The sequence below is a fragment of the Acinonyx jubatus genome, chromosome A2, assembly GCF_027475565.1.
Source record: "Acinonyx jubatus isolate Ajub_Pintada_27869175 chromosome A2, VMU_Ajub_asm_v1.0, whole genome shotgun sequence".
NCBI classification, from domain to species: Eukaryota; Metazoa; Chordata; class Mammalia; order Carnivora; family Felidae; genus Acinonyx; species Acinonyx jubatus.
The window spans coordinates 141,875,996-141,902,032 of NC_069383.1; the positions used below are offsets into that span (position 1 = coordinate 141,875,996).

A 26,037-nucleotide genomic window follows, 5' to 3' on the forward strand; every position below is an offset into this window, starting at 1 on the left:
AAATCAAATACAAAAATGTATAAAAAGAATAATGTATCATGACTAAGTGAGATTTATTTCAGGTATGCAAGGCTGGTTCAACATTTAAAAATCAATCATTGTTACCTACCATATGAACAGAGTAAAGAAGAAAAAAAAAAGTGATCATATTACTTAACGTAGAAAAAGCATTTTTAAAAATACAGCACTCATTTATGATTAAAAACTCTAAGCAAGTTAGGAATAGAGGGCAACCATCTCAGCTAGGTAAAGAACATATACAAAAAAACCTACAGCTAACATTTATCTTTCACTACTAAGATTAAATATATTTCCCCTAAATTCAGGTAAAAAGCAAGGATGTTTACTCTTACTACTGCTATATAACACAGTACTCTGAAGTGCTCACCACTGTGATAAGAGAAAAAATTAAAAAATAAAACCATCCCTTTTTTCCAAATGACATGATTGTCTACATAGAAAATCCCAAAGTATCTTTAAAAAGAAAAAAAAAAAAAGCTCCTAGAACTAATAAGTGAGTTCAGTAAAATCTCAGGATACAAGATCAACAGACAAAAATTAATTACATTTCTATATACTAAAATGAATATGTGGAAAGTAAAATTAAAAATAGAATTTAAGTTGTAATAACTCCAAAGAAAATGAAATACTTATAAATAAATTTACCAAAACAAGTACAGGATCTGTATGCTGAAATATACAAAATGTTGATGAAAAAATCAAAGAGGACCTAAGCAAATTGAGATATGTATTGTATTCATAGTTTGAAAAACTCAGCATATTAAAAGTGTCAGTTTTCCCCAAATTGAGCTATAGGTTTAATGAAATTCCTTTCAAAATCCCAAGGGTTTTTATTGACATATACAGGCTTATTATAATTTTTTTTATGGAAAGGCACAAGCCCTAGATTAAGCTAAAACATTCTTTTAAAAAAAGGTGATATTAACCCTCTACAGCTACTGTAATCAAGACAATCTCCTATTATTGGAGTGACAGATCAATGGAATAGAATAGAGCATCCAGCTATATATCCACACAAATATGCCTAATTAATATTTTACAATGGTGCAAAGACATTTCAATGGAGGAGAAATAGCTTTTGAACAAATGGTGTTGGATTAACTGGACATCTGTAGGCAACAAAAATGAACATTGACTTAAAACTCACACCTTATACAAAAATTAACTCAAAGTAAAATGTAAAACATGAAACTATAAATTTGTTAGAAAAACTATAGGATAAAATCATCAGAATGTAGGGCTAAGTAATGAGTTCATAGAATTGACATTAAAAGTATGATCTATAAATTGGACCTTCTGCTCTGTGAAACACCTGTTAAGAGGATGAAAAGATAAGCGACAGACTGGGAGAAAATAATTGTAAGCCATATATCTTACAAGGGATTGGTATCTGGAATACTCTCCAAAGAACTTTGAAAAGTCACCAGTAAATCCAAACCAAAATCAAGCCAATTAGAAAACAGCCAAAAGACATGACCAGATATTTACTGAAGAGGATGTACAGATGGCAAATATGCACATGAAAAGGTGTTCAATGTCATTAACCACAAGGGGAACTTCAAAATAAAACTACAATGAGAGAGGCGCCTGGGCGGCTCAGTCTGTTAGGCATCCAACTTCGGCTCAGGTCATGATCTCGCGGTCCGTGAGTTTGAGCCCCGCCTCGGTCTCTGTGCTGACAGCTCAGAGCCTGGAGCCTGTTTCAGATTCTGTGTCTCCCTCTCTCTCTGACCCTCCCTTGTTCATGATCTGTTTCTCTCTGTCTCAAAAATAAATAAATGTTAAAAAAAAAACTACAATGAGATGTCACTATACATCTGTTGGAATTACTAAGATAATAAGTCATGACAACAGCAAAAGTGTTGGTGGGAATGTAGAAAAATTAGATGTTTCCTACATTGCTTGTGGGGATGTAAAATGGTACAGCCACTTTGGAAAACAGTTTGGCAGTTTCTTATACAGTTAAAATCACAAGTCCCATGACCCAGAAATTTCACTCTGGTGGCATTTATATCAGAGAAATGAAAACTTATGTTCATAGAAAAAACTTATATGTGAATATTCATAGTCTCCTATTTATAATAGCCCCAAACCAGAAACAACCCAAGTGTCCTTTAACAGGTAAATGGTTAAACAGGCTGGTATATCCATACCATGGGCCACTACTTAATAATAAAAGAGAACAAATTATTGATAGACATAACAACTTGGATGACTTTCCAGAGAATCATACTGAATGAAAAAAAAAAAAACACTGCCAAAGGTTATGTTATGTACTGTGTTCCTGTGTTTGTGTAACATTTGTGAAATGACAAAGTTATAGAAATGGAGGACAAATTCATGGTTGCCAGGGGTTAGAGATGGGGGGCAGACACAGAAGATAGGGGGGAGCAATTATAAAAGGACAATACAAGGGATCTTTTGGGGGATAGAATTGTTCTGTATCCTGACCTTAGAGGTGGTCACATGAATCTACGTATGTGATACAGTTGCATAGGACTAAATACAGACACACATAAACACCAATGAGTACATGTAAAAATGGTGATACCTGAATAAGATCAGTGGATTGTATGAACATCAATTTCCAGCTTGTGATATTGTACTATAGTTATGCTAGATTTTACTATTAGAGGAAACTGGGTAAAAAGTGTAAAAGGTATCTCTTAATATAATTTCTTACAACTGCATGGAAATCTCAATTATCTCATTATAAAATGTTAAAAAAATAAAAGCAAGTATTTAGGACAGTGCCTGGTTTATAGTGAAGAGGTCTGGGGCATACACTACCTAACCTTTTTATAAGCTGAAAGTTTATTTTTATTTTAATTTTAGGCCATATAAAAATGACTGCATCAGAAATGCCATGTTAAAATGTCACACATCCCATTATAATTAATTCTTCAGATTTGGATAAATTTCTCTTTTAGAATTCTTTGTTTAAGGAATCTTTTAAAACGCTTCTCTGTTTTTATTCCAAATGAAATATATAGGGATAGTAGGCAGAATTCTAGGATGGCCCTCATGACATGGGCTCCCCAGGTGTTATGTCAATGTTTAGATTACATTTTATGCAAAAGGGAATTTGCAGATGTAATTAAGATTGCTATTCAATTGACCTTGAGTTAACCAAAAGGGAGATTATCTGGGTGGGCTTGAACTAATCACTTGAGAATTATAAATTTGAATCTAGAGGTCAGAGACAGAAAAGTCAGAAAAATTCAAAGCATGGAGGAGGGGATTTGACATGCAAAAGTGCTCTGTTGCTAGTTTTGAAGATGGAGAGGGGCATATAGCGAAGACCTGAGGCAGGTTCTTGTTGCTAAGAACAACTTCTAACTAATAGCTAGCAGTGAACTGAATAATGCCAACAATCTGAATGGTCTTGAAAGAGGACCCCAAGTTCCAGATGAGAACTCATCCTGATCGACCTTTTGATATCTACTTTCTGAGACCTTAGGGAGAGAAACCAATTACACCACATTTGGACTTCTGGTGTATAGATTGTGGGACAATACATTCATATTGTTTTAACCTGCAAAGTTTGTGGTAATATTTTATGTAGCAATAGAAACCCATACAATGGGTTGATTTAAATCTTTGTATTTAAATCCATTGTGTAGTGGATCCTGTTTTAGCAACCAGTGTTGCCTTTTCTTTGGTGTTATGTAAAGGGTATTTCTGGAGAAGGATTTTGGGAAGATGGAGGAGTAGAAGGCACCAGGAATTTGTCTCTCCATCTAGACAACAATTGAACCGGCAGAACCTGTCTAATGTAACTATTTTGGAAGTCTGTAGTCCATTAAAGGCTTACAACTTCCAGGGAAGGCTTAGATGGTAAAATGCAGTTAATTTGGGTCAATGTTAGCTCTTAACACAGTAGAAGCTAACCATTTCCCACCCTTCAGCCAAGTGGCAGGCAGCTAAACATGTGTGCCTAGAGCAACCTACACACAGCTTGCAGGAGCCAGGGTGAATAAAAAGAAACTTGCCTTCCAAATATCAAGGAACTGTGTTCTGATCATTGATTGTTGCTTCTGATTAGAGGTGCAGTCAGAGTCAGCAGCCATTGTTGTTACACCTCCCCACATTGGTGCAAGCCCCTCCCCTTCTGCTGAAGTGACTTTCAGGAGACTTAAAAGGCTGGCAGTCTTTTTCCCTCTCCATTTTCTCTTTTGAGAGCCATACATTGAGGACTAGGACATTCATGAACAAGTTCATATATAAGGAAAATTAGAAAGTGAGGACACATACCCAGGAAAAGACACAGGCTCAGAAAAGACCTAAGAAGACCTTATATTTATATCTCAGACTGATCTTTGGCACAGAAATAGCCAACAACAACAGCAACGATGACAGCAACAAACACAAAATAAGAAACAGTAAATGACAACAATAACAAAAACAGCAAACCCTGGGATATGGAGAGAAGCTGATTTCCAGAGTACCACACTGTGAGTTTCAAACATCTAGTTTTCAACAACAGCAAAAATCACAAGGCATGCAGAAAGTGGGAAAGTACGATCTATTCAAAGGGGAAAAAATGAACAGAAGCTGATCCTGAGAAGACTTGATGGCAGATCTACTAGACAAAGATTAAAAATTTTTTTTAATGTTTATTTATTTTTGAGAGACAGAGAGAGACAGCATGAGCAGGAGAGGGGCAGAGAGAGAGAGGGAGACACAGAACATGAGGCAGGTTCCAGGCTCTGAGCTATCAGCACAGAGCCCGACATGGGGCTTGAACTCACAAGCCGTGAGATCATGACCTGAGCCAAAGTCGGACACTTAACCAACTGAGCCACCCAGGCGCCTCTAGACAAAGATCTTAAAACAACACTGTAAAAGAACTAATGGGAGATGTGGGGGAAATAGAGAAAACAATGTATGAACAAAATGGAAATATCAATGAAAAGATAGAAAACCTCAGAGGAAACCAAAAGGAAATTCTGGAGATGAAAAAGTATAATAACTGAAATGAAAAATTCACTAGAAGGATTCAAAGGCAGCTTTGAGTAGGCAGAAGAACCAATGAACTTGAAACAAAAAAAATATTGAAGAAAATTAAGCAGAATCTGAGGGGCCTCTGGGACATCATCAAGTGGACCAACACACACATTAGGGGAGTCCCAGAAAGGAGAGAGATAAAGGGGCAAAGGAAATTTTTGAAGAAATAATGGCTGATACTTTGCAAATTTGATTTAAGACATGAATATGAACATCCAGGAAGCTCAATAAACTCTCAGAAAAATGAATGCAAAGGGACCCACACCAAGACACATTATAACCAAACTTTTGAAATCCAGAGACAAAGATATACTTACTTGAAAGCATCAAGAGAGAAGTGACTTGTCATTTGCAAGGGATCCTAAATAAGTTTATAAGCAGTTTTCTGATCAGAAACTTTGGAGGCCAGAAGACAGTGGGTTGATATAATTAAATGATAAAAGAAAAAAAACTGTTAGCCAAGAATCATATATTCAGCAAAACTGTTCTTCAAGAGTGAGGGAAAAATTAAGATACTCCCAAATAAACAAAAGCTTAGAAGTTTGTTACCACTGGAACTGACTTACAAGAAGTGCTCAAGGGAGTCATGCAGGGTGAAATGAAAGGACACTAGATGGTAACTCAAAGCCATGTAAGAAATAAATATTTCAATAAAGGCAAATACATGGGCAAATATAAAAGCTACTATTATTGTAACAACGGTTTGTAACTCCACTTTCTGTTTTCTACATGATCTAAGAGAACGATTTATTTTATTATTATTATTTTAGATATTTTATTTCTTTCTGAGAGAGGGCAAATAGGGGAGGGGCAGAGAGAGGAGGACCGAGGATCTGAAGCCAACTCTGGGCTGATAGCTGCGAGCCTGATGTGGGGCTTGCACTCATGAACTGTGAGATCATGACCTGAGCCAAAGTCCGACGCTCAACCTACTGAGCCACCCAGGCGCCCCTGAGACTAATATATTTTAAGAAACTATTAGTCTAAAAGCTAGTATCATTGTAACTTTGGTTTGTAACTTTATGTTTAATTTTCTATGTAATGTAAGAGACTAATGCATTAAAAAGAATCATTAGTTTATATTTGTGAGTACACCATGTATAAAGATATAATTTTGTGACATCAGCAACCAAAAGGGGTGGAGATGGAGCTGTAAAAGTGTCGAGTTTTTGTATGTTATTGAAACTAAACTAGTATCAGTTCAAAGTGTTAAGTGTTATAAATTTTGGATGTTACATGTAATACCCATAGTAGTCACAAAGAAAATAGGTGTAGAACACACACACACGCACACACACAAAACGATAATACAATTCAATAATTTCAGTACAAAAAAGTCAACTAAGTACAAAAGAAGACAGCAATGCAGGAAATGAACAAAAAACATTATCAGGTATGCAAGAAACAAATAAAAAATGACAGATATAAATTCCTCCTTTTCAATAATTACTTTAAATGGATTAAAGTCTCTAATTGAGAGACAGAGACTGGCAGAATGGATTAAGATCAAACAATCATAAAAACAGCCCACCCTCAACATGATACAACTATATGCTATCTATGAAAGACTCACTTTAGATCCAAAGACACAAATAGATTGAAAGTGAAAGCAAGGAGAAATATGTCCTTTGCAAGTAGTAATGGAAAGAGAAAAGTTTACAAGAGACAAAGGCATTATAAATTAATTAAAGTTTCAATACTATCAGAAGATATGACATATATAGGCATGTATGAACCTAATGACAGGCCATCAAAATATGTGAAGCAAAAGGTGACAGACCTGAAGGAGGAAAAAGACAGTTTTGCAATAATCGTTGGGGACACCATTACCCCACTCAATAATAAAACAACCAGAGAGAAGATACGTAGGGAAATAGAGGACTTAACACAATAAATCAACAAGATCTAACAGACATATTCAGAATACTCTACCCAACAATGACAGCATGTGTAATTTTCTCAAGTGCACATGGGGCATTCCCCATATTCATCCCCAGATTAAGTCTCAACATATTTTCAAAAGATACATGTCATACAGACTATTTTCTCCAACCACAAGAGGATGAAGTTAGAAATCAGTAACATAAAAACTGGAAAATTGGCTAAGGTATAGAAATTAAACAACATTTATTTATTTATTTATTTATTTATTTATTTATTTAGACAGACAGACAGACAGACAGACAATGTGAGCAAGGGAGGGGGCAGAGGGAGAGAGAGAGAGAGAGAAAAGCTTAAGCAGCCTTCACGCTCAGTGTGGAGGCTGACACAGGGCTTGATTCCACGACCCTGGGATCGTAACCTGAGCCAAAATCAAGAGTTGGACGCTCAACCAACTAAGCCACCCAGGTGCCCCAAACAATACACTCGTTAACAATGAATGAATTGAAGGGAAAAAAAAAAGTTAGAGAGGGAGAGAGCCAAACCATAAGAGACTCTTAAAAACTGAGAATAAACTGAGGGTTGATGGGGGGTGGGAGGGAGAGGGGGTGGGTGCTGGGCATTGAGGAGGGCACCTGTTGGGATGAGCACTGGGTATTGTATGGAAACCAATTTGACAATAAATTTCATATTAAAAAAACAACGAATGAATCAAAACAAATCACAAAAGAAGTGAAAAAATTCTTAAAGACGAATGAAATCAAAAGTGCAATGTACCAAAACATATGGAATGTAGAGAAAGCAGTACTAAGGGGGAGATTTATGCATCAAAAGAATTATCAGCAGAGTGAAAAGGCAACCCACAGAATTGGAGGGAACATTTGTAAATTATATGTGTTAAGGGATTTATATGCAGAATATACAGAGAATACCTAAAACTCGACAACAAAAATCAAACGTGATTCAAAAATGGGCAAAAGCGTTTGAATAGGCATTTCTCCCAAGAAGATATACAGATGGCCAGTAAGCACATGGAAAGATCACTCAACATTATTAGTCATTAGGGAAATGAAAATCAAAACTACAATGAGACACCATCTTTTACCCATTAGGATGGCTATTATCAAAAAACCATAAAATACCAAGTGCTATTATATTACCTGCATACTGGTAGGACCCCAGCCCTAATCCTCTTCAGTCCTCTCAGTGATTTGGGGAGACCCCAGGGAATCTCTCACAGGCTTACAGCCTCAATTTCCAGTGCCCAAAGTCCCTTGAAATCAGTGCCTACCACTGCCCCAGGGCTGATGCCCTGAGGGAAGGTGTCCTCTGTCCTGTCCAGGGCACTGTCTCCCAGAGTGACAGGGGGTGCCTAATTAGTTTGTTTAGGACCACCATGGATTTACACATTTTCATGTACACAGATGTATCTGTGGGTATGGGCATACTCAAAATAATAACACACAGTCTCCTCATAGAGCCAGTCTTCTCAGCTGTTAGCTTCTTTTACATAACGAGTATCATCCTGACATGTAACTATCCATATTCTTGTTCACCCATATATTTATTTATGGAATTGTGTAACCACATGAACACTTGTCTGGAATGGAGGAAACCTTTGTTTTGACTGCAGATGATTATGCCTTTGAGTTCCTGTGTTTTCCATGGAAGGACAGTGAATTCTCACAGTGGGCAGGAATACATTGCATTTTGATGAAAGAGAGACTAATTATTTGACCTATAACTTGAGTTTCCAGGATGTCTGTCTCAAGGCAGAAAACATGTCTTATTGAAAAGATATATTGGTGGGGAAAAAAAAAGGAAAGAAGTAGGAAGAGAGGGAAGATGAAGGAAGGAAGGAAGGGAGAGAGGGAGGGAGGGGTAAAAGTCCATTTCTGTTCATTCAAATAGATTGTAGCCATTGGAAAAATTAGCCAAGTCCTGTGTCCTGCCAGTTGAGCGTCAGCAAGGTCAATGTTTTTGCATTCAGAGATATTTTGATGCTACTACCACGGCCACTCCCACTGTCACCCTCTTCTCCTCTTCCTTGTTGCTGCAACTTCTGTCATTATTTGTATCTTATTCCAGATTTATGCTGAATGAATCAAATAATCCAAAAATTTGTTTAAGTCACACACTGTTAAACATGCATTTGGAATGATTTCGTGCGAAAGCCTGGCTGCAGAGTACAAATATTTTGAATGGACTTATCTTAGAGTTGTACTGCTTTTTTTACTTGTCACTTTAAAACCCTTAATATGAATAAATTGTTTGTACAGTGTTTTTTTTAATCCTTAGATAAGAAATACATGGTTTGAAAGCAGAGAATAAAAACATGAATGATAATGTACGCAATGCCCAGGAAAGGTCCTTGCTGCTTCTCATGGGCAGGCGTTATAATCAGCCATTTAGCGTGTTTATTTCAGGCTGCAGATAGTGGATAAAAGTGGCTGGTTGGTTGCCAGCACATGATTTGGTTGCCAGCACATGATTTAGTTGCCAAATAGAGTGTGTAGTACTTGTTACATTTGATTTATATCACAAGTTCTTCCCATTAACGGTCTACTGATGATAACCTAGTTGGCTTTTCATGTGGTTACTTTGAAACAGCCACTTGACAACATTTAGCATATCACAAAGTTTAATACTGAATACAGGAGTGAGTGAATGACGACAACATAGGTCCTGCCTTATATTATTCTGGTGCTTAATGCAGAATGGACACCCAATACTAGTCTTTTCATTGAATGAAAAAATCCTGCATATGTATTCCCTGATACACTGTACGAAGATTAGGTTATGGACTTCAGACTTAAAGGTCTGGTGGGAGGGATAGGAATAATAGTGCTTACATATCTGAAGGGCTTGCATCTGTATACAAAGAGGTAGTCTGCTTATCTGTATTGCCATTTGAATACAAAGTTGAATTATGGAAGGATGAAGGACTCATCAAGATGGCCTTGATTCTAAGTCAGTGTAACCTTGTAATGATGACAGTGTCCATAACCTTGGTCTATTTTTTAAAACAGGTCCACTTCAGGAATGTTGTCCTTGGATATGTAATAAAATATGCATTAAATATGGTTAATTTTTATTTTCAGATTGAAAACTTGCAAGAACAGCTTAGGGATAAAGACAAGCAACTAACCAATCTGAAAGACAGAGTAAAGTCCTTGCAGACAGATTCTAGTAACACGGATACTGCGCTAGCAACACTAGAAGAGGCTTTGTCAGAAAAGGTGAGCTTGGGCTGAATAATGGGGGTGGTTGGGAGGAAGTGATCTAAATGTATTTAAATGTGCCTGCCTTTCTCTATGTGCTCTCACTACCCCCAGTCCCAGCTGGACCTCCCACTGCCATGTTAGCCCTCCTCAGTAGACTTGGCACATTAAATAAGCCAGGAGATCCTTGAAATGCAAACCTGATTACATCACATTTAGCCCTGCTTGAAAACCTTCACGAGCTTGTTAGTTTTCTTAGGATGGTAAAAACTGAAATCCTTAACCTGGCCTATATAGTTCATCGCTTCATCTGATCTGGCTCATACCTGGTCATCTACCTCTCTGCCTGCCTTACTCTTCTCTCCTTCCCATCCTTCTTTCCTCTTTCCTTTTCTCCCTTGTATCCTCCCTCCCTTCCTTCTTCCCTTCTTTCCTTCCTTCTTTTCCAGCCTCATCCCCATCTGTCTTTCCTCATTCTCTGTATTCTAGCTATGCTGGCCTTCTAAATGTTCAAGTCCACTATGTTCCCTCCTGCCTCAGACCCTTTTCATACCCAATTACCTAGCCTAGAATGTTCTTTACTTCCTGGAGATTTAATTCATCTCCTTATGGGAGTTCAGCTTCCTGAGAAGCTGTATTGCACAGTAGTCAGGGATGTGGACTTTGAGAGCTAGACTGCCTGTCTTCTATATTCTGCATTATCATAGTCTATAAACTGATGTAATAAGGTCAAGTGGAAGGAGACCTAGGAGCCAGTCTCAGCCCTGCCACTAACTTACTGGATGACCTTGGCAGGTAACTGCCTTTCTCAGTACCTCAAATTTGTGTAATGGGAGGCATTAGTTTAAATGGCCACAGGTTTTTTTAAGCCATGTATTTTAAAGAAGCCTTCTTTGACTTCTGCTTCAGAATCACCAGGAGTTGCCTGTTGAAAATCTAAATTATTAGGTTCCATCTATACTTACTAAATCAGAACCTTTAAAGGGCTTGGGATTCTGTATTTTAGGAAGTTCCTTGAATCATTGTGATGTACACTCTAGTCTGAGAGCCTCTGCAGTATATAAAAAAATAGAGAAGCTAAAAAGATGATCTAATTCTTTTTATGGCTAGAAAGAAATTATAACATTGTCACATTTATAATATTAAATTATAAAGATTTAATTTGAAAACTTACAAGAATAAATAAGATGATTTTTCAGGGAAAATATTCTTTTTAATATTTTCAAGAATTTATTACCAAAACTCTGTAGTAATTTTGTTTGTAAAACATTTGAATGAGTGAATTGGTCTAAAAACTATTAATGATTATGTATTCTGTTTGCAGTTTTGAGTAATATGATGTCAGTCCATTACTACCTCTCAATTTCTTTCTGTAACTTTACATAAACATATACCATATAATTTTTTCATATCGTGGATTCTTGGCAGGATTTTATCATTTTTTCCACTGGCCCTATTAAGATTAGATTTATTCTAGTTTAAATCCCCAAACAATTTCCAAATCTGAAACTACTCTTTTTATCTAAGCACCTCCTTTGAGAAGAAGGGGATGACTGCAAGGTAGGCTGAGGTCTGTGGGAGTCTGACCCCCCTCAAACCCATGCCACCACTTGAGAGTTATTGCCTCCCGTGGGGCAAGCCCCTTCTCTTAGTGCCTTATTTTCAAAATTTGCTGACCTCTAAGTTCCATTGTCTGTGGAACTACCTTGATAATAATTAATCAGTCTGCTGATCCAGAATCTGAAGTACATGAAATCTGATTTGGGCAATACATGAGGAGTTGAGTAGTTAGATACCTTGAAGGGCGAGATAGGGAACAAAAACGAGGGAAGAGGGTTTGGTGTGAGACAGTAAGAATTGCTGGCAACTGTGGCAAGCTGCGGAGTCTTTGACCTGCCTCAGATCATTCAAGTTCACATAATACATTAAAGTATTATGATGCTCAAGTCAAATATGATGTGGGCCAGCTTTGGCCTGTGAGCTCTTAGTTTTCAAACCTTATTTGCATCTGACTTGTAGATTTTCACAGTATTGAAGAATACAAGCAAACACAGATCAATTTATATGGAGGGAATTTTTAAAAGGTGCTAAAATCAGGATATTAGTGTATTTGATAAGCACAGATAAAAACATTGGATAGGAACTGTCAAGGTTCTCTGTCATGGGTTGAAGAATAGTAGATTCCTTTTAAGTATTTATCCCAGTGGGTATCGAACTTTTGTTTTGTATCCAAATATTCTTATCGTCTAGGGTCCTCCTCCTCCTCCTCCTCCTCCTCCTCCTTCTTCTTCTTCTTCTTTTTTAATTCTCAAGTTAGTTAACATACCATGCAGTCTTGGCTTCAGGAGTAGAACCCAGTGATTCATCACTTACCTATGACATCCAATTGGGAGCTTCTTCAAATAACAGTTTCCTGGGTCCCATTTCCTAGTGATTCTGATTCAGTTGCTTTGCTCTGGGGCCAAGGAACCTATGATTTTTACAAGCATGCCCAGTGATTCTGATGAAAGTGGTCAGGTGACCACACCTTAAGAAATACCAAACCCATCCTCTTCCATTTTAAAGATGGGAAATTGGCTCAATGAGGTGAAATGACTTTCCCAGAGATGAAAATTTTGGACAGGTGCAGCACCATTCCCCATTTCTTGGTCCTGGGGCTATGTCATGGACAGACCATGGCATGGCCTATGCTAACTTCTGAACCCAGTACTCCAGGAAACCACTTCTAATCTAAGTTGGCCCTTGGTTGGGACTTTGTTGTCTCCCCTGGACTATCCCAGGGCCACTCAGCTCATGGGTGATGGAATGGGACTGAAATTCAAACCTGATAATTGTGCTTTTGACAACATCACAATCACCTTTATTGGCCCTTCCCTCACAAGGTTCATTCAGTTTTATCCACATTTAATTGAACAGACCCCCTGGAACAAGATGGTACAAAAAATAAAATGATTAATTAAAACTTTTGGACTCATACAGCATCTAATTATTTGCTGTCATTTGGCTGATAAATAGAACCTATTAGGCACTATTCACCATTCCACTTGGGTTGTGACATTCTGGGAAGTGTGTTATTCCTTTTAGTTTCCAGGAACTTATATACATACTCACAGTGCAAAAAAATAATGCCATTTAGCAAGTTAAGATTGAGTATGACATAGTTCTAGGATTGACACACAGAAGCTCAAGAGACGGAACCCACAGTATTTATAAAGCTGGTCTCGCCAAGTTTGCTGTAGCCATATAGCAGATAAGCAGTTGAGAAAGGCAGATAACAGAGCCGGAGGCCACTGCAATTCAGTTCCCGCTCAGTGATAAAGCACAAATAGATTAGATTCGTGCAGAGCCAGATGAGTGCACAAGGAACACTTGCCAATGCAAATAAGACTAAAACAAGAACACATTGTTGGAATTTCTGCAAGTTAGTTGTTAATCAAGTAGATCATGGCATATTAGGGCCTTTTAACACATGTTTTTGACATCTGGCCCTGCGTGGCTGACAGTTAAATTAGTTTTGTGATTGACGGAGAAATATTTCGTAGTATTGAATCATCAATAACACTTAAAAACATTATAGTGCTTGCTGATTTTTTTTGTCATCAATGCCCAGTCAATAGTAAAAGTGGTTAGAGTGAATCAACCTACTTACCAAATGACTCTGACACCTTCTGGATGTTAACACGTATACTTAATTTTATTTCCCTTCCTTTGAAGCTAAGATGATCCCTAATTTGACTTCTTATTCGTGCCTCCAGCATGCCAGACAGTTTGCCCAGCCATGGGTTAAAAGACTCACAGGAGTTGAGTGCCTTCTTTGGAAAGCTGGGCTGGGAGGAATGGACATGCAGTAAAACCACATGAAGGGTGCCGAGTGGGAATAAACGCCATACGATCCGGCAGGAGTGATTCCTGGGAAGGCTTCCAAATAGTGAAGTGACATAGTCAGTTTGGGACTTTAAAAAAATGTCACTCCAACATCCCATATGGTGGAAATGATGGGATGGAGAGGGCCTGGTAGCTGGGTGACCATTTGTGATGCTTTTGCAGTAAGTGTAGGCATAAGGCAGTAAGGGCTCAGTTGCCGAAATTTTTAAAAGCCCTTAAGAGACTTCCTGTGCACTGAGACCAGTGTCTTCTTTTGTAGATCCCATAATTATCCACTCACCAGTGTCACAGACAGAGTGAAATAGGACTATAACTGGAATCAAGAAGAAACAAATGTATGCAATTAGTAGACTGATTTGTTCTGTTTCCACCCCCACTGTTGTAATAATATACTCCATTTTAAAGTGTTTTTAACTAATTGCAAAACAATAATGATACTTCTTTTTTTCCTTGAAAGCATTAAGTACATAAATTATTGTCATTGGGGTAGAACAGTTGCTTCCCTGGGGGACCTTAAATCACAGGCTAAGTGTTCAAACTAACTTCCCTCTGCACCACATACTGTTTTACATTGTCCTATGTATCAGGCCTTGTCTTGTACTATGTACTTATAAGCATATAAAAGATAATATCAGGATCCTTAAAAGTAGCTGTTGCACCAGTATTTTTTAAGGATCACTATCCAGAAAGGATGCTGTATTTTGTCAAATGCTTTTTCTACATCTATTGAAAGGATCATATGGTTCTTATCCTTTCTTTTATTAATGTGGTGTATCACATTGATTGATTTGTGAATATTGAACCAGCCCTGCTGCCCAGGAATGAGTCCTGGTGATCATGGTGAATAATTCTTCTAATGTACTGTTGAATTCGATTTAGTAGTATCTTGTTGAGAATTTTTGCATCCAGGTTCATCGGGGATAATGGCCCGTAATTTTCCTTTTTAGTGGGGTCTTTGTCTGGTTTTGGAATCAAGGTAATGCTGGCTTCATGGAATGAGTTTGGAAGTTTCTGTTCCATTTCTATTTTTTTTGAACAGTTTGAGAAGAATAGATATTAACTCTGCTTTAAATGGCTGGTAGAATTCCCCTGGCAAGCCATCTGGCCCAAGACTCTTATTTGTTGGGAGATTTTTGATAACTGATTCAATTTCCTTTCTTGATAAAAATCTTAAAGAAAGTAAGCATAGAAGAAATATTCCTCAACTTCATAAAGGCCATATACGAAAGGCCCACAGCTAATATCATCCTTGAGGGGGAAAAATTTAGAGCTTTCTCCCTAAGATCAGGAACATAACAGGGATGTCCAGTCTCACTACCATCATTCAACATAGTACTGGACGTCCTAGCCTTAGCAGTCAGACAACAAAATGAAATAAAAGGCATTCAAATTGGCAAGAAAGAAGTCAAACTTTAACTCTTCACAGATGACATGATACTCTACATGGGAAACCTGAAAGACTTCACCAAAAAACTGCTAGAGTTGATCCATGAATTCTGCAAAGTCGCAGGAAATAAAGTCAATGTACAGAAATCCGTTGCATTTCTATACACAATAATGAATCAGCAGAAAGTGATACCAAGGAATTGATTCCATTTAAAATTGCACCAAAAACCATAAAAGACCTAGGAATAAACCTAACCAAAGAGGTAAATGATCTGTACACTGAAAACTATAGAAAGCTTATGAAAGAAATTGAAGAAGACACAAACAAATGGAAAGCATTCCATGCACATGGATTGAAAGAACAAATAATGTTAAAATGTCCATACTACCCAAAGCAATCTATACATTCAATGCAATCTCTATCAAAGTAACACCAGCATTCTTCACATAGCTAGAACAAACAAGCCTAAAATTTGTATTGAACCTCAAAAGACCCCAAATAGCCAAAGTAATGTTGAAAAAGAAAACCACAGCTGAAGGCATCACAATTCCAGACTTTAAGCTTTATTACAAAACTGTAATTATCAAGATGGTATGGTGCTGGCACAAAAGCAGACACACAGATCAATGGAATAGAATAGAGAACCCAGAAATGGACCCACAAACATATGGCCAACTAATCTTTGACAAAGCAGGAAAGAGTATCCAATGGAAACAAGATAGTCTCTTAAGCAAATGGCACTGGAAAAACTGGACAGCGACATGCAGAGGAATGAGCCTAGACACTTTCTTATACCATACACAACAATAAACTCAAAATGGATGAAATACTTAAATGTGAGACAGGAAGTCATCAAAATCCTGCAGGAGAAAATAGGCAGTAACCTCTTTGACCTTGGCCGCAGCAACTTCTTACTTAACATGTCTCTGGAAGCAAGGTAAATAAAAGCAAAAATGAACTATTGGGACCTCCTCAAGAAAAAAAGCTTCTGCACAGCAACGGTAACAATCAACAAAACTAAAAGGCACCGATGGAATGGGAGAAGATATTTGCAAGTGACATATCAGATAAAAGGTTAGTATCCAAAAATCTATAAATAACTACCAACTCAACACCCCAAAAACAAATAATCCAGTGAATAAGTGGGCAGAAGACATCAATAGGTGCTTTTCCAAAGAAGACATGCAGATGGCTGGCAGACACATGAAAAGATGCTTAACACCATTCATTTTCAAATGGGAAATAGAAATCAAAACCACAATGAGATACCACCTTACACCTGTCAAAATGGCTAAAATCAACAACTCAAGAAACAACAGATGTTGGCAAGGATGTAAATAGGGTGAACACTTTTGCAGTGTTGGCGGGAATGCAAACTGGTGCAACCACTCTGGAAAACAGCATGGAGGTTCCTCAAAAAATAAAAAAATAGAACTACCCTATGACCCAGCAATTGCACTATTAAGAGTTTATCTAAACGATACAAAAATGCTGATTCGAAGGGGCACATGCACCCCAATGATAACAGCTCTATCAACAATAGCCAAAGTGTGGAAAGACCTCTAATGTCCATTGACTGATGAATGGATAAAGAAGTTGTGGTGTGTGTATGCGTGTGTGTGTGTGTTGCGCGCGCGCACACACACACACACACAATGGAATACTAGTTGGCAATGAAAAGAATGCAATTTTGTCATTTGCAACAACGTGGTTGGAACTAGAGTGTATCATGCTAAGAGAGATAAGTCAGAGAAAGACAGATATCATATGACTTCACTTGTATGTGGAATTTGAGAAACTCAACAGATGAACATAGGGAAGGGAAGGAAAAATAAGATAAAAACAGAGAGGGAGGCAAACCATAAGAGACTCTTAAATACAGAGAACAAACTGAGGGTTGCTGGAGGGGGAGTGGGGGATGGGTTAAATGGGTGATGGAGGCATTAAGGAGGACACTTTTAGGGATGAACATTGGGTGTCATATTAAGAGATGAATCACTGGGTTCTACCCCTGAAGCCAAGACTATACTGTATATTATCTAACTTGAATTTAAATTAAAAAAAAAAAAAGAATTGCCATCCAAAAGAAAGTTCAGATATGTGTTGGATAATTTGAAACAAATTTCAGAAATCTAACTCAATCTTGCCCAAATGGAATTTTACTTAAAAAGAATAAGGTTCTTGTTCTGATATTGGTAAGTTTCCAAATTTTTGGAAAACATGTCTACCAGAGTAGTGTTTTCAGTATATAAGTCAAGAGCAGCAAGGTGCTCAGATCTTCTTAAATGACACTATGCATATGTTTGTGGCATTGTGGTCTTATGGACATGGCTAAGACTCAGAGAGCCCTGAATTCCAGGGTGTGCCTTCTGTTTATGTGCTGGGTCACCTTGGATGAATTAGCTGGTCCTTGGTCTGGGTTTCTCACTACTACACTGTTACTAGTAGCACGGGGGGTTCAGACCCCACAGTTGTGATGATGCCTAGTTGGAGAAGGGCACTTCACAGTGCCTAGCATGTAGTAAGCTTTCAGTAAGGGAAAGCTGCTGTTTGAGCTTTGTCAAATTCAAGCAATATTTTGGGAGTCTCTACTGATTGCCAAGAAGACATCGAAAAAATGTGGAGGAAAATGAACATTTCCAGGCACATTATAAAATCACTTATACAACAGTGAGCTCATTCTTTATTTTGTCTCTAGTTCTCAGCATGAGTTCAGACCCCTAGAGGGCCTAGATCTTGCTCCACTCAGATCCCCTTTCTAGCCAGAGAAGAGTCTTCAGAAACCAAGGAAGTTTTTTTGATATCAAATGGAAAAGCCAAGCAAAGAGGGTTGAACCAAGAAGTTAGTTTTGCTTCTTCCACTTGTCCATTGAAGGCTTTAGTAAGTCTAGAGTCATGGTGCCTAAACCTCCATCTTCTGGAACTGCTTTTAGAATTTTCCAAGTACTGCCATGAACCAAAACAGCCTCAGAGCTTGAACATTAAAGTCCCTTGCAACTCTTTGATGCTAAATTTTATTAGTAAGCCAAAAGCCATATTGATTGTCTTTCCCAAATGCTGTTATATGTGCATAGCAAACCCAATTTAGACTATCTTGCATGTGTTGATTCATATAGAGCATTTCTTACATTTATTGCCTCCCATTTCCTTTTGTAGCATGCCTTAGCACACACACACACTGATGGTTTCTCACTTCCTCTTTTTTAACACTTGTCTCAAAGGAGAGAATAATTGAGCGTTTGAAAGAACAGCGGGAGAGAGATGATCGAGAAAGATTGGAAGAAATAGAATCTTTCCGAAAAGAGAACAAAGACCTGAAAGAGAAGGTCAATGCTTTACAAGCTGAACTGACTGAAAAAGAGGTGAGTCTGGAAAAACAAATGAACTATGCTGATAGTCCCATTCATGGTAGCCTCAGGAGACTAAAGAGTTTGTTTGAGGGGCTGTGTGAAGACTTTGGGGACATAGTTTCCTTTGCAAAACTGCCTGAATTCAAAGGAAAATATTTACTGTAACTCCCTTCAGCAGAATGCCCTATGCTTCTCTTCTCTGCTCTGTGTACAATGTAGCTCCTTGAAAGTTTTCTTGTCTTCACCACATTTGTGTGGCTTATTCTATATTTTTTCAATGTCCCAGAATCTTTTGCTTGGGGTAACAACAATATCAATAATAATAACAACATATCCACTTTATTGAGGGCCTGTTATATACTAATCTTTGTGTTGGGTACTCTACATTCATCTGTGCTTCCCAAAAGGATCACTCAATACTTCCAGGTTAGGAGATACGGTACCATGCTGGACACAAAGTGTAGGTTAAATGTGGCTACTCTTCTGGAATATCAATTTTACATTATGGTAAATGACTTAAAACAATATGTTCATGCTAGAGAAACATGGATACAGAATAAAAATTGTAGCCACATTTTTAAAGTAAAACAATATACTTTAAAGAAATTTCTTGCTTGGGTGTTATGGAGAGGATGCTTTGGGCTATCTTCCCCACACTTGGAGGGATACTTGTAACTCCTTTAGTTTACTTAGGGATACTTTGATGGAAAAGTTTGAGGAGCAGTAATGCATGGTATTTTTTCCAGTCTCCAAAACTCTGAGATATGTGCCATTGTCCACAATTGGCCCCTCCATACTTATTTTTGTCCACAGGAAATGTCCATCTCCTTTTGGCTGTTACAGATCCTTTCACCTTATTGTACTATATCACTGCCTACTTGTCCATTTTTCAGCCCCACATTGTTACCTCATCCCTTGGGTTTTGATAATTCTATACAAATGAAAGTACTGTCTCAATGAGTAATCCAAGAGGGGAAGAATTGATAAGTAATAGAAAGAAAATTCATTTTCCCTAAAATAAGCACACTAGGTTGTTTTTGTTTTTGTTTTATTTTACAGAGGATATTATTTCTTTGATACAAAAATAAAGAGTATAAATCCTACTATTCCTACTATTTCAGTGCTAAATCTAACTTGGGGGATCTGTAATGAATGCAGTTGGTATCTGTCAGAAGGCACAGAAGCTTTGACCTCATTTGCAATTTGAATAACTGATTATAAGTGTTATTAATGGGTTTGCACCTTGAAGTCAATGTGTGTGTGTGTGTGTGTGTGTGTGTGTGTTTGTATAAAGAGCTCTTGATGACATGGTGGAGCATAGCTTTAAATGAAAATAATTTTGTAAACAATGCCTACATTATATGATTTCAGACAGGCATTTCAGCAAACATTTATTGTTCCTGTATAGTAATGTGCCTGCCACTGGGATAGGTGTGTCAGTCAAGGTTCCACCAGAAAAACAGAACTGCATTAAGAAATTTAACCACATTAAGAAATTTATTGCAAGAAATTGGCTTATATAGTTATGGGGGCAAGTCTGAAATTCATAGGGCAGGCCATCAGAAAGGGCAGGCTGGAAACACTCCAGACAGGAATTGGCACAACAGTCCACAGGTGGATTTCTTCCTTCTCAGGGAAATCTCAGTCCTGCTCTTAAGGCCTTTCAACTGGTAGGATCAGGCTCACCCAGATTTGGAAAATAATATCCTTTACTTAAAGTCAACTGATGGTAGGTGGTACTCCCATCTATAAAGTACCTCCAAAGCAACACCTAGATTAGTGTTTGATTGAATAACTGGGGACTATAGCCTAGCCAAGTTGATACATAAAGCTATCAGACCTGGAAATTTAAAGTTTATAAAGGAAAACAACATATAATTGTTGTCAGCTTATAATTTAGTTAAGGTGATAATCACCTTCACCATGGCAAAATGCCTGGCTTGCAAAGTCCTTTATTATTTCTTTGGGAGTGGTATGATGAAGAGCATTGAAATTGGAGTCAGAATTCTGGGTTTGGGACCTGTATCTTCCTTTAATAGAGCACAAACCTCAGAGAAGGTGCTCAGTTCATGTGAGCCTCAGTTTCTTGACCGAAAAATGAGAGTGGCTAACCTGTCCTTCAGAGGGTTGTTAGGAGTTAGGTTGTTTGCTGAGTGATGGAGGTGGTATCTTTATTAACGAGGTTATTCCAAGGTCCAGGAAGCAGCTCTGACACAAATTTTAGGTAACATCATTTACTAAATGGCCCCTGTGTGCTTAGTGTCTTTCTAGGTGCTGCAAATGGCCAAAATGGAAACACACAAGGCCTGATTTTGGGTAAAACCTAAATATTTTAGTCACATAGTTAGATTTTGCTAACTGTGTTTCATGTTTGGTGATAGATATGCCTTTGTAGCTCAGCAGAATTATGTTCCATGATATATGCAAGTATTTACTTCCTTACTTTTTAGAATTCAGACTGTCTAGGAGAGCTCTTGGTTTATGGGCATGACTGATGAGTGGAACAACTTAGGTAAAGCCATGTCTGAGTTGGGGTTTCATTATATCTGTTGAATTTGTATTTTTAAAGGCTTGGGACATAAAGTCTGCTCTAAATTTTAAAATAATGTTATCTGTGATTCTACAGAAGATGTTTTAAAAACCATTGGTTATTTTTCTGTTAAAGAAATGGAATTTGATAAAAAACAGGATGCTTCTTTCATATTTGATTTGTCCTTTGGGAGGGAAAGGCATTAAAATCAGTATTTTCTTTCATATTTGTCTTAGCGTCTGCACGATTTGACAGCAATAAATGTAAATGGAAGGTTCAGGGTGTCTGTTTTGCCATGACATGTAAAGACCACCTTGGGACTTACATCATTAGCATGACTTTGAGATGTGAAACATGCATTTACTGACCACACCATTTGGTCACATTTGATTCTATTGCAGTTAGATCCTGCTCAGTTCTGTAAGCTGGCCAATTTTAATTTCCTGGCCAGAGCCAGCTATTGTTACCTTAGTAAGACTATATTTACCCTTTCTGTCTAATGCACACTTTATTGCTATGCATAGAATCAATGTATTCAAATTGAAGACTAGTAGAAATTGTAGTGTTTTACTCACTAGTGTTCTTTCCTTTCAGTCTAGTTTAATTGACCTCAAGGAACATGCATCTTCATTAGCCTCAGCAGGACTGAAAAGGGACTCCAAATTAAAATCTCTGGAAATAGCCATTGAACAAAAGAAAGAAGAATGTAGCAAATTGGAAGCACAGTTAAAAAAGGTAAGTGAAGTCCAAGAAAATAAATGCTCATTATGAATATATAAAATGGAAAAGGAAGAGATATTTTGCAAAGAAACAAACCCCTTATCTTTTGCTGTCTGCTGATAAGAGAATTAGGCACTCTTAGCTTAAGAAGTCTGCATCAAATTGGTTAGTGAACCTAAAAAAAAATATCTTAGGTTTCCTGTCTGAAAAAAAACTTGAAAAATAGATGAAAATAGTAATGGAAGTAAAAAAATATTATAAAAACAAGCTGTTACTCACTGGGGAAATCTCAACTTTAAAAAAGATAAATGGAAATGTTTGTAACAAATCAAAGAATCCAGGGGCCCCATTTATATTGATAAACTTTTACTACTTTCAGAAGTAGGCCAATTATTGTATTAGAACTTTGTAAAAGTTTACCTGACAATATAAATTTCTAAAAGTCTGCCCAAATAGTCAAAATCTCTAGACTATCTGTGGGATGACTCTTTATACTTAACCACAAATGACCTTAATGTCTTAGAAAGCTTGTTGAATGTAGAAGACTTTGGAAAAGAAAACAGCATCTTTACATTGTAGCATTAACATGTTTTCTCTGAACTGGACATTTTTGTGGAGTACATTTCCAGTCATGCATTGTTCCTTTGACTTTTTCCCTGTGTTGTTTGGTACGTCTGCACTCATTGTCCACATAAAACTCATAACTTTATGAGTTTAAGCATTTTGTTTCCCTTTGACAGCTTATACACTTATTCAGAAGAGGTGATAAGAATCTAAATAATCAAAGCATATAATAACGTTTGATTATATATAATGTATAGCACACTGGAATGGGGATTTATTTGATAAAGTTATGAAAATATATGATGTGGATGATAAGGATGCTAAAGCATCATATATCTGTGGAGAAATTATTCTGAATATATAAAAATTGAATATACTATTTTGTACGATACAATACATAACTGAAATGTTCAGTTTACCATGGAATTTTAGGAAATTGTCCTGAGAAATTTCACACTAGTAAAGTCTCCTTTCTAAAGATAAATATGGAGATCAAATCCCTCTATAGCAAAACAGCAAGAAAATCTCTGTATTGCATAATCTGCTTTCCAATCCACTCAGCATCTCACTTTTTTTCAAGTAGTATCTAGTTAAGCAGCCATCTTGAACAATAAATATAAGAATTTAATTTGCCCATTTGAGGGTGCTTCAGTAGCAATTGAGTTGTCTATTTATGCATTGGGTGTATGATAATACATTCTTGACGCATATAATGAATGTGTGCTGTAATATGTTATACATGCATGTACGTATCAAGAAATGAGCCCATGAAAGGTACTTTAATTTAATGAACAGTTTTGTGATCACAAGGCAGGCTTTAAGATACTGAGAGAGAACTTCATTAAGTTGCTTTGCATTAGCTTACCTCAGTTGCATTGTGCTGAGTCTTGAAGAAGGAGGACCTCAATTAGACCTGGCCATGAAAGACACCTCATGAACTCTTTGTAGCCCTTATGGAGATGAGGCCACTGCACATATTAATTCTGCAGATACATACTCGACATGCTCCCTTTTAGTGTAAATCACCTGTGGAATTTAAAACCCGCTAGTAATTAAAAAGGAAGAGGTTCACATAATGATACAGTTTCCTTGTATGTGACTTGACTAGTTTAATAAGAGAACATCTATCTAAGCATTTCAATTTAGTTTCCTTCAAGGTAGCTCTGATTTGCCCAAAGTATCACTCACAGCATGTGGTTTTCTTAAACTCTCAGGTAGACATGGTGTGCTGAAGTTCATATAGCAAATCCTATAAACATTTTAGCATTATTCCTGACAATATTTTAACCTTCTGTCACATCACCAGGATTAAAGTAACAAATATGGTTGTCTTGCTGTAATGTCTTGCTTTATGAAAAGATAACTTATTTCTAAGTGTATAAATAATGTTTGCTTATACTGTCTCCTAAATGCATAGTACAGTGAGATTAAATAAAGTAATTATAATTTAAATATTTTCATACCTAACCTGCAGATGCTATTTTGTTATTCTTGGCTCTCTAGCATTAACTAAATTCAAAAGTTTAAAATATTTTTCCTAGTAGTCTTTAATTTCTGCTAATAAATAGTTCCATAAAAACCTCAAGTGCCCATCACCTTAAAAAGAATTGAGATCTACATGAAATATTTGAAAATATAAGCCAACAGTATGTGAATATACATATAAACACATCATTTACTCATGGAAAAATAAGCAGCTATAAAAGCTTAAGGAGTGTCTGGGCCTCCTTTTAAATAAAAGGGTATGTGACTTGTGAATAAAATATAAAGGGTTACTAAATGAAAGCTGAAAACATAATAGTTTTATTATGTCATAAATAAACCATGAATTCCCAATGGAATTTTGCTCAAGATTTGTGAGCGTCCAGGTATTTTTGCCATAAAATGTACACAACGTTGTAGATGTGTTTAGCTGAACAGAAACCTTGTCTGCCAATTACAGTGGCATCCAAATTGTGATTTAAATTTATTTTGGTCTTATGAACAATTCTTGACATTGGTAAGGTGAGTTTTTACATAAAAGTTTATGGAGAACATTCACATGCATAGTTACTTTTAATCCTTTACTGTACTGTTAATTTAAGTCTCCAAATCCTTCATGATGAAAAATGGTTATAGGCAGAAAAGGAATTAGTCCTTACACATTGCATCTCACCTCTTAAAAACAGATATTCACACATCAGATATTCATGTGTGAGGAAAGTTTTACTGATATTTGTGAGGCTGATAAGATGGTATTAACCGCATAACATACAACAACTAGTTATGAGCATGTTTTACAAATTAGTGTGTTCATTAATCTTAAATAGACACCCAGGGGTTGAGAAGAACCTGATTAGTGACAAGTGGGTAGTTTTGTCTTTCAAGAATATATGGTGTTCAATATGTAGAAGTAAGTTTACCTTGTATGTCTAGAAATCAATTAAGGATTCAAAACATTATAATTTGTGGTATTTGGTAATTTTCCAATTAATATCATCTTTGAGGAAAGTGGGTGTTTTTTTAACCAGGGCAAGATTATCATTTACTTCATCAAAGTGAACAAATAAAAAATCCAGGCTCTTTAAAGGCACATACATGTCTCAGCGTAAAACAAAGTGAAATTTCTTACAATATTTCATCTTCTACACCTTGACGTTGAGCTCCAGGTTAATGATGCAGGTATTTAAGAAATAGAACCAGGGAGTGATATTTAAAATAATATTCAGTACATTTAAATCCACCAAAATTTAAATCTTCTACACAAAAAAGACTGGAGAGCATTACAAATTCTGAAGCACTTGGAACATAATAGGATAGTCACTAAAAATTATATTTTTTGTTAATTATGAACTAACAGTACAAGTTGGTAATGGGAAATGGATAATACTGTATTTTGGTTCCCTTTATTCTTCCTGGTTACTTAATTTTTTCTTCTCCCATTTACTGTTAATCCTGTAATGTCTTGCTTACTGATATTTGCTATTGCTAACCTGCTGTTTGCTGATCTATATTTTCCTAAAGTTAGACTGAATAGAAACTTCAGGCTTGTGTTAATATAAAAAAAAAAGAGCTATAAATTCAATGATAAGATTTAATTAATCTTTTATTATTACCATCTTTGAAGTTCAGGTAATAAATTGCAGGCTTGGCCAAAAGTACTTCTTCTGATTCATTGCTAGAGGCCAGCACTTCATGTATCATCAAAAGTGGACAGCTTTCTTTATTTCATGGGTTATTTAACTTGAGAAAGGGAAAGTAACACAAACCTTAAATTTCTTATTCCAGCTATTCTTTTTTAGGAGCCAAAGTCAACATTTTTATTTCCCTAGAGCCTCTCACTTTCACCGTGGAATGTTTAGAAACTGAAATTTCTTCTTTTTTAACGACCAGTTTGTCTGTGCAAATGCACTGGATTTGTTGAGCTAATGCTGTTTTTCTGGATCTTTCCTTCTTTCCCTGTCTGTGCTTCAATGCCTCCCCAACTTTGCA

General features: G+C 36.8%; 1 protein-coding gene across 7 annotated transcripts in view; it reads left to right on the plus strand.

Moving 5' to 3' along the window:
- ERC2 (ELKS/RAB6-interacting/CAST family member 2) overlaps positions 1-26,037 on the plus strand; it is a 915,804-nt gene that overhangs the window by 416,735 nt on the left and 473,032 nt on the right. For all 7 annotated transcript variants that reach the window (XM_053219211.1, XM_027039010.2, XM_053219212.1 and 4 more), the window contains 3 exons: positions 10,011-10,148; positions 18,624-18,764; positions 21,877-22,017. In XM_053219211.1, coding sequence (XP_053075186.1) covers positions 10,011-10,148; positions 18,624-18,764; positions 21,877-22,017 — 420 coding nt within the window. The remainder of the gene's footprint in view (positions 1-10,010; positions 10,149-18,623; positions 18,765-21,876; positions 22,018-26,037) is intronic.